Source organism: Apaloderma vittatum, unplaced genomic scaffold, assembly GCF_000703405.1.
Source record: "Apaloderma vittatum isolate BGI_N311 unplaced genomic scaffold, ASM70340v1 scaffold17938, whole genome shotgun sequence".
Taxonomy (NCBI): Eukaryota; Metazoa; Chordata; class Aves; order Trogoniformes; family Trogonidae; genus Apaloderma; species Apaloderma vittatum.
In genome coordinates, this window is record NW_009731467.1 from 24,753 (window position 1) to 34,351 (window position 9,599).

Consider the following 9,599-nt stretch of genomic DNA (forward strand, 5'->3'; position numbering starts at 1 on the left):
AGGCGGGGGAGACCCTGGCACAGGTTGCTCAGAGAGGGGAGGAAGCCCCATCCCTGGGAGTTTTTCAGGCCAGGCTGGATGGGCTCTGGGCAGCCTGATCTGGGGGGATGTCCCTGCCCATGACGGGGGGTTGGAACCAGATGATCTGTAAGGTCCTGACAATCCTGTGATTCTGTGCTGCCGTGTGTTAGCTCCTGCAATAAAGCCCAGAAGATCTGAAAGCGAGCTCTGGTTGGCAGGGGGCTCTGTGGGCAGAGCTGCCGGGTGCCGGGCAGTCTGTGGCAGCGACGTTTCTGTTCATCCTGAGGTCGAAGTGAGAGACTTCACTTGCTCCGCCAGGAACGAAACTGGGGCACAGCTGCTTTGGCCGGTACCTGCCCCAGGGAGGGCAGCGCCGGTGCCTTTGCCAGGGCTCAGCCCAGCTCCTCGGTGCCACTGACCTTCCTGGGGTCCTTTGGGTCTCGAGTCACTTCTTTTAGTGCTTCAGATTATTTTTCCAAAGTCCTCGTTTCATTTTGTAAGTGCTTTTTTTGTAACGATTTTGAACTTCTCGGTGGTTTTTATGATTTGTCTTCGCTTGTAAACTTCCAAAAATGTAATGGAATTAAAGCAGTCTTTTTCCTTGGGTTTTATGCTGTGTCACATTAACCATTCGGGAATTAGGCAGAATAAATAATGGGAAGAACAAGCAGCGTATCTTAATAAGCTACTCATTAAAACAGCGCAAGGGGACAGCAGTTCTGATTGCTAATGATTCTGGTGACAGAAGGCTCATTCAGCTAATGAAATTCATAAAATCTTGGATCCGAATCCTGTCTCTGACCTCTAGGTGTGAAATGCAAAACAATCAACAGCGCTGTGCTTGTGCAGTGACTTTGGAATATATTGGTTTAATGACAAGCAGTGATGGGAACAATGCAGAGAATTTTCTGGTCGCGCTGTTCTTGTTTTCGGCGTGCCGCGTCAAAAGCATCTTTAGTCATCCAAATAATCAGATTATTTTAGGTAAACTGTTTCTTTGCCTTTGCCCCATAGAAAGTAAGCGATACATCTTCGTTTTAGCAGCTGTGCATTGTGGGTTGGGCCAGACACGATATACATTGTAAAATACTCTGAAAATGTCTTTTCTTAGGGTGTTTCAGGTTTGTGTGTCAGCCTCGGGGTTAAATACCTTTTCTGCTTAGTTAAAAAAATAAGTCTTTGGTCTTGCCAGTGGCTTTTTTGGTTTTGTCTCTGTATTTGTCTCTATATTTTTGTCTATATACTCTTCTATTTTAAAAATCTTCACAGGGCATCTGTTAGAGTAACTGCTGAACTTGAGTATGGAATTAAGAATTAAAAATGTGTTGTGCTCCCACTTCTTGCTATGTCAAGCTGGACCCTGGGCCTCCTTTCTGCCTTCTTTCACCCGTGCTTAAGAAAGAGAAGACCTTAGAGAGTCTTAAATGTAGCAATAATGTTTTCAGCCATGCGTTGTGCTGGTGCACTTGCTTTAAGGGGACTCCATAAAGCAGACAAATGGATGCTGAGGAGACTGCTTGCAATGGAAGTATGTGTTATTAAAAATGTAGCAGGAGTTGGTCCATTTTAGGGAAATGGGGTGTTTACTTTCGAGCTGGGTGACCCGAGAGTGTTGGTGCAGAGGCGAAGGCCGCCTGGCACCGCGCGTCTGCTCGTTACTTGGATCGCACTAAGCGCTGTGCCATGGGACTGCCTAAGGGAAATGAGGCGAGAGGCGTCTGATCCGAAATGAGTAGGGCAGTTAGAGGGTTGGAGACCTTGAGTGTTTCAGCTGAGCGTCTCCTGGAAGTGGGGAGGGCTGATGCCCACGTGAAGCAAGCTGGGGTGGAAGCCTGGAGCGCGCAGGAAGGTGAGATGTTCTTGTTCCATGTGGACACTCTGGTGTCATTTCTCGTTCCCTCCAGAGTAAAATCTCCTGTGAGGTGCTGGTCCCACGTTCCCATTCTGCCCAGAGGCAACTTGAACTTTTGTTTATCTTCAGCAGAAGTACTTTTGAGGTGTAATTTCTCTAGCATTGGGCCCGTGCTAACTTTTCATGTTTGCTGGGAGTGTCAGCAGCCCTCTCCTGCCGTGCTGCCGTTCTTCCACTCCCTCCTCAAGATAACTCCTCTCATTTTGGCAAAGACCAAAATTACAGTCAAGCTTTGGGCTCTCTGGTTGGTTGTGAGGCTGTGCTGGGGCACCGAAGGCTTCGATCGCTGACGTGGCAGCTGCTGCTGGGCAGCTGGTGATAGCACACACCGGGGTCTCCGCATTTGCTTCCCGTACGTGACGTGTGCTAAGCCCGAGTTAATCCCTGCCAAGCAGCGGTGGCACACGAGCAGAGAATGTGTCGTCTTGTCTTTTCTCCCAGGTGGTAGCAAACGCTGTGGCTGCCTTGTCGGAAATCAGCGAGTCGCACCCCAACAGCAACCTGCTGGATTTGAACCCTCAGAACATCAACAAGCTGCTGACGGCTTTGAATGAGTGCACAGAGTGGGGCCAGATCTTCATCCTGGACTGCCTGTCCAACTACAACCCCAAGGACGATCGCGAAGCGCAGAGGTACGCTTGTTCCCGCTCTTCGCGCGGGCCGCCTGGGTTATTTGGCAGCGGGCGCTTGCAGGCTCCTGGCAGCGCTGCAGCTCTGAGCACGGCTCGTGGGCTCTGTTGAGGTCTGTAACAGCACAAACAGGACTTGAGGAAAAAGGTTTAAAAGGGAGGCAACTTTTGGTACTTCAGGCTGGTGCTGGAAACCTGGCCCTTCCCTTTGTAAAACCACTTTGTCTGTGTAACGCTAGCTTCTTTCTTTTGTTTTTTTTTCCATATGAAGGGCTAGTTCTTATGAGAACTGCTGTTACTAAGAAGGGATGAGCCCAAGACCAAACCTGTAGGAGCAGAAGCACTGTTTGGAGGATTTTCTGGTCTAAAGCAGAGCTTTCAAATCTGGTTTTGCTACTTGGAGAGGCAAGAAGTGCTTTCAGGCTTGAGGTCTTCCAAAGTAGTACAGGTCTGAGGCTGGAGTATTCTTTCCAGCTAAAACTTGTCTGTGATGGGATAGAACTGAAGATAAAGGGTTTTTCTCACTCCTAATTCACCTCTGTGCTTCTACCTTTAGCTGCAAGGGCTAAACCCAAGTACAAAGATCTTAGGCTTTAGGTAGTGGAGTGTTGATTTGTCCACTTCAGGCCTTCTCCTCATCTGTGTCCAGAATTGCAAAAAGTCACATTCTGTACCCGAGAGAACAAGGAAAATTACTTGGGCCGGGGGAATTCTCAGACTTGCTGTATTTCATGTAGATGATATAGGGGTGGAGGGAGAGGAAGGGGCATGTGCGAGATCCTGCGCAGGCCTTTTTGAGTTGGGTGGGTTTCTTCATGGACTGGGCTTTGAGGCACAGCAGATAATCCCCTCTGTTAAAAAGCCTGTCAGTAGTATTGCTGCCAATTTTCCTTTTTTTTTTTTTCCCCCCCCTCCCCCTTGCACAGTGTTTCTGTGCGAGAACCAGCTATTAATGAGTGCTAGGAACCCGCAGAGATCTCCAGGGTGTCAGGTCGGTATTATCTTAGCTTTGTCAGAAAGGGACTACGAGTTTGAGCAACTGCGAGCGTGTCCCAGTTCCTCATCTGTAATTTCTGTGAGGAGTGGTGTATAAAACCAGATGGGCAGAAACTACTTTTCCTCCTTTGTGCGGAGTTTGGAGCCCGTCTTCTTTTTGTACAGCAGAATGACAATGTCTAGTTCCATGTAATGTTCTCCTTTGCAGCAAAGCTGGTGTCGTTGCCCTCGTGTGTAGAGAAACTGAGGCACGGAGAGCTGAAGCAGCGTGAGCGGGGGCAGAGGCAGCTGGGACTGCCCCCACCTTTTAGATTCCTCTGCTCTTCCCTCAGCCGTGCTGCTTCCCTTCCAGGGAAGCAAATCTTTCAGGGGAAGAAACCTGAGGAGGCACAGATGGGACTAAGGTTGTTCTGGCTTTGCAGTGCGCAGGAGGGGGTGGCGAGAAACTTGACAGATGCTGTAAGAAATACCATATGAACCCAAACTTCCTTTCTGCTTGGGATGGGTTGTTTAGGATCCTGCTGATGATAGGATCCGCTGAGGCAAGCGATGAAGCTGAGACTTGGGAGGGTGTTTAAGTCGCTCTTTTCCTGTATCTGCGGAGTAACAGAATTTTTAAAAATTTTTTTTCACAGTAACAAAGGGTTGAATTGGCAGCAAAGCCCCCAAATAAGCCAGAAGTGTGTATCACCTCTGAATGATTGTGTGGGGGCTAAAGTGTTTTTCGGATGGCTGTTTTGTTAAAGCTGTGGTTGTAAGTGATGGGCCAGGTCACAGAAATAGAGGCTACCCCCAGGCAAAGGCAGAAAGCACTAAAAACTGAGCGTGCCTTGGGACCGTAGTGCTGAGAGCTGGAAGAATTCCTGAGCTAACGGGGGCAGGAGAGAAAATTTGAAGCTGTGGGAGAAGTCGTTCTTGTTGGCTTCCTGCCGTTTTCAGTAAATCCGGGCTTTGCCTGGTCTTTGTGAGCAAACCCCAGTGTGAGTAGTGTCTTGAGAAGCTCTCTTCAGCCATGACCAGATCAAGATGTGAAATATTTGACCTTCTGAAATACATGTAAACCCTTTCTCCTCCTCTGTCTCTAGCATTTGTGAACGGGTGACCCCTCGGCTGTCTCACGCCAACTCGGCAGTGGTGCTGTCTGCAGTGAAGGTCTTGATGAAGTTCCTGGAACTCCTTCCCAAGGACTCTGACTATTACAACATGCTGCTGAAGAAACTTGCCCCTCCGCTGGTGACCCTGCTGTCTGGAGAGCCCGAAGTTCAGTACGTTGCCCTGAGGAACATCAACTTGATTGTGCAGAAAAGGTAAAACCTTGGGGCGGTGTTATTGTGGGGCTGTTAAAGGGCATCTGGTTATCTCAGACCTTTGGATCTTTTCATACACCCAGAATCCAGGTTCAGGTCTCTCGAGAGTCGTGTGACTCTGGTAGCCTGAATTAAATTTCTTTACAGCATAGTTGCGATACAGTTTTGGATCCTGTATCTCTACCTGCCTCTCTCTTTACCACCTTTTTAAGAGCAGTAAAGAACTGCCCTCTCATTAGATGGTAAATCAGATTGCAAATGGGAGGGAGAACGTAACTGTACAGTTCATAGTGAACTCTAGAAACTCACTGTGCCTCTGCTGTTCCCTTCAGCATGGAACCACCAGGTTGGTGATACACTGACCCACGGTGGGTTGTATTTTTCACCCATGCTCGTGTTTAAATGCTGCTGTTCCTTGCTGGAGAGGTGGCATAGGTTGGACAGCGCTTTGTGGCTGTATTCAGAGCAGAGCCACTGTGCACTGGCACCTTGCAAGTGAAAGCAGAAAATTAGGTTGTGGGCAGGCTTTGCATTGAGCTAATGCTGTGATTCTGTCACAGAAAGCACTGTTAGCCCCTGATGGCCTGCGGCGGTTGGCTCAGCAGTTCACACGGAGCAAGCAGAGATGTAGGCGTAGCTAGAGACACTCGAATTCTGCATTTTGTCCCTAAACGGTCTTTTTCTGCTGCCTTCCAACTTTCTTCAAATTGTCATTCTCATGTGTTTGTTTCTGTGTCCTGAACACAACGTGACACCGTTCTGTTTCTCAGCGAGCATTTGGGTAGATTTCTAAGCAACAAAGATACTTTTGGTTAGGATAAAGCCTCTTGGTTTTGCCAGTCTGGAGTGAAACAATGTTACGTTCCCTCCAGGCCTGAAATCCTGAAGCAGGAAATCAAGGTGTTCTTCGTCAAGTACAACGACCCCATCTATGTCAAACTGGAGAAACTGGACATCATGATCCGCCTCGCTTCGCAAGCAAACATCGCCCAGGTCAGCTGAGGAACTTCTCGCGTGATCCGGGGGTGGGAAGCCCTCTCACGGTCGTTGCACGAGGATGTACGTGACTGCTGCTCGGATTGTCCGGGCTTTTAGGCTTCACTGACCCTGGCAGAGTGCGCTTTGCAGCCACTTAATGGGAGGTGTTGATATTTCCTCCATAATTTAAATGTTAATAGCCTGGCAAATCTTGCATCGTGACCGTTGGGTAAAAGTTGTTTTACGGATTCCAATTCGGGAGGAGAGCGGGTGTCTCCTGCCCAGTGAGTCCCTGCTAGTGCTGAGGCTGGAACGGAGAGGCGCGTGTCAGGCGAGAGGTGTGCCTGTGACAGAGGCAGCCAGGACGGCCAAACATTGCCCAAGTGTGAGCTTCGAGCCTCTGAACTCTTAAACCCTTGCACAGACACTCTGCAGAGCTAAAATAACCTTTGCTTTGCTTAACTGGCTTCCAGAGTGGAAACACGGCAGAGCTAAGGCTAAACTGAATTGAGACGACTCTACAGTGTAGGTTCCCTTTGGATGTGAAGTTGTAATCCAAATTCCTTTCTACAAGGAAGTGTTCTCGAGTGCAACTCTGGCCACAACACTAATGCAGAGTGACTGCTGCCTCTGGTTAGTGCTATTGTTGTCCTATCCTAATTGTCACAGAGCAGTTTCGTTTAATGTGACGGTTTTAAGCAGCTCTCTTCAGCGTTCTCCTCTGTTTTTTGGAGCAGAGCGAGGTAATTCATGCCCCTTTTGTGCTGGGGGCACGGAAAACATTTTAAAAATCGGTTTCCATGAGAATGTATTCTGAATTTTCTATTTGCTCTCGGTAGGCTCCGTACCCATTTCAATGCGTAATGTTTAGATAATGCGGGTTGTTGGGATGAAAGGCGGTGGTGTCTGGAGGGCAGAGTCTGGGACTGGGATCTGCACGCTAAGGAATGAGTCTCTTCCTGGTTCTGAAGAGGAGTTCCTAAAAACAACCCAAGCTTCGTCAGACATACGCCCTGAAACGGGCCCCAAGGAGAGCAGGCTTCTCCCCGCGTCCTCCCCGTGTGGCTCATCAAGACTCCCCATGCCTGTTCTGGAGTGAACTGGTTATATCCCAGTTGCTTGGACTCAGGCAGAACTTGAAAAGCATAAACTACTAAACCCGGGCACTCCAAGTGCTGTGCTGTAAAGATCACCCAAGGAAACAGTAAAACTTCCAAATGCTGATGTCCTGTCTACTCGTGGATTTATTTGTCTGCAGTCTGGCCCTTCGAGGCCTCTTTATCTTGTCATTGTTCTGAGCAATTTGCATCGACTGGAGATTTTTCCAAACAACTGTCTGGCTTTGTGCTGTTCACCTCTCCCTTGCAATCAATTCGTGACCTCACAATGAAATCCCTGATGTCGTGTTTGACATGAGAAACTGAAACGAATGAGATTTTGAGGGAATTGTTTTAAAATTATTTTTCCTAAGCAAAGTGGTTTAAGACAAAGTAGCTTTTTAGTTAGTGGGCTGTAAGGTCAAAGCAGGTCCTGGTTCAAGCCCTTGTTCTGTTTCCATAAGCAAAACCAGCAGGAAATCTTATTCCTGAGAGGGAATCTAATCTCTGTATAGGTGTTCCAGGGTGTCCTCAGATCTCCTCTGCGTCCTCCTTTTGGATCCAGTAGGGATCCAGAGGTTGATCTCAGCACAGGAGACATCAAAATGGTTGTTGCTGGGAGCTTTGTACGCAGTGAATGTAGATCAATAAGTACAATAAACTGTACATAAAGATCTGTGTGTGGGGGCGTGTGACCCCTACCTCACTGTATTTCCCCTGTAAGAAGGAGTAGCAGCATATGAGTTTGGCAGGGCTGATTTTGCCCCCAGTTTTTGTTCAGGGGAATTTGGAAACAATCTAGACCAAGCCATCTTTCTGGCTTTGGCCAGCCAAAACCAAGTCTTGCTGCCTAATCCAAACCGGTGGGTTTCAGAGGTGGATTGCAGAATTTCACGGTGTGAAACTCGAATGCCTGTGGGAGCCTACACCCTGCTCACGTTCTGGCATTCCAGTGTCACCACCTGGGACGTTCTCTCTGTGTACCCTGGGGACTCATGCCGGTGCACTTTCTCTGCAGGTCCTGGCAGAGCTGAAGGAGTATGCGACCGAGGTGGACGTTGACTTTGTGCGCAAGGCTGTCCGGGCGATCGGGCGCTGTGCCATCAAGGTGGAGGCAAGTATCTATGTCTGCACTTTTCTCTAATTCTCTGTCTTCAAAAACAGTGATGAGCTTTGCCATCTCTTTCCCACGTCACACAAAGTTTCTTTGCTCCTGCGTTGGCGATCAAGTGACCTGGATACATCCTGCTTACGGGCAAAGCCCCAGCTTGAGCAGTAGAACTCATGACCTCCGGTTAAGTACATCACAGGAGGGTGGCATGCTCCTCTCAGACCTCACCTCGAAGGCAGAGCCAGGCAGCTAAATCATCCTGGATGGAATTTTACTGCGCTAGCTCCAATGGAACGATGACCACCTAGCTGTGAGGGCCTCATCTAATAGCTGTGACTTGACCTTTTGAAAAGAGGGAAGGAGGAGAGATTGTGCAGAGAAGCTCAGTAGGATGCAATGGTTTGTGTTCCCTGTTTCAGCTGAATTGAATGCACTCGTATAGAATCACAGGGATTTGGAGGGCTGAAGCGCAATTTGCACAAACATTGGGTGACTCTATCTGCTGATTTAGTGATAAAGGTCCGTATAGCTTGTAGCTTCGTATGGAGTGTGCTCTCTTTAGCGTAGATGCTTATGCAAATAAGCATCCAAGAACCTCTGCAGTTGCCTGAAATGTCCGTTGCTGGTTCAGTGTTCACCAAAATCCTCATAATAGAATCCTTTTTTAGTGATGTCCCTATTCATTTCCCCGTTATTGAATCTGGTGTGCCTGTCAGGAGCTCAGGAAGCCTGTGAGGAGACATACTCCGTTGTGTTGGTACTTTCCAGTAAATAGATATAACCAAGTGCAAAATCTCACAGAACTGGTCTAATTTCAGCTGAGCTCGTTTAGCTAAAGTGTGCTCCTGTGAGCAGATTTAGATAAAAACCTCATCATCTGGCCAAGTGTAGTGTCAGTGCACAGGTTTCTCTTTTTTTCTGCTAAGGCTGTGTCAAGAGGACACCAAATTTTGTCCTCTTGAGAGAATCAACCACCTGTGCAGCCTTTTCCTTCCTTCAGCTCGACTGGGCCACGCGTAAAAGAAAGCCCATGGCTGCGAAAAGGCTGTAGCCTTTTCGCAGCCATGGGCTTTCTTTTACGCGTGGCCCAGTCGAGCAGGTGATCACTTTCACGCCACGATTCGGCCACGTGTCTGCTCTAGTTTCACGTGAAAAGTGGTGTGTTCCTGCAGTACCAAGGTGGGTTTATAAGTTTTTATTTTTACCCTTTGTAGCTCTCACCCCCTACGTTCTTCCTTCCCAGCCCTGATACCATGACAATTGTATTCAGTATGTAAAGGACTAATAATAATGTCCCAGCAAATGTGTAATTGTGACTCAATAAGTAAGTTAACCTTGATTTTAGTAAGTTAGGTGTTCAAGTTAACCTTGTTTTTTAGCAATGCTCCTTTGAAGACACCACGGCTAAAGATGAAGTCTGTTTACTCCTCTGACAAGAGCCAGATATAGAGGGCAAATATAGAACAACTCATTACAATGTCTTCATCTCTAGGTTAATCCCTGTCCCCAGTGCATCTGTGTTTACTAGAGGCTGTTTGCCCTGTGAGT

General features: G+C 48.1%; 1 protein-coding gene across 1 annotated transcript in view; it reads left to right on the forward strand.

The window, feature by feature from the left end:
• LOC104278280 (AP-1 complex subunit beta-1) overlaps positions 1-9,599 on the forward strand; it is a gene marked incomplete at its 3' end in the record, with an annotated part of 55,401 nt that overhangs the window by 17,133 nt on the left and 28,669 nt on the right. Inside the window, exons 5-8 of the mRNA XM_009875202.1 lie at positions 2,375-2,565; positions 4,644-4,865; positions 5,738-5,858; positions 7,959-8,054. Of these exons, the coding sequence (XP_009873504.1) occupies positions 2,375-2,565; positions 4,644-4,865; positions 5,738-5,858; positions 7,959-8,054 (630 nt within the window). The remainder of the gene's footprint in view (positions 1-2,374; positions 2,566-4,643; positions 4,866-5,737; positions 5,859-7,958; positions 8,055-9,599) is intronic.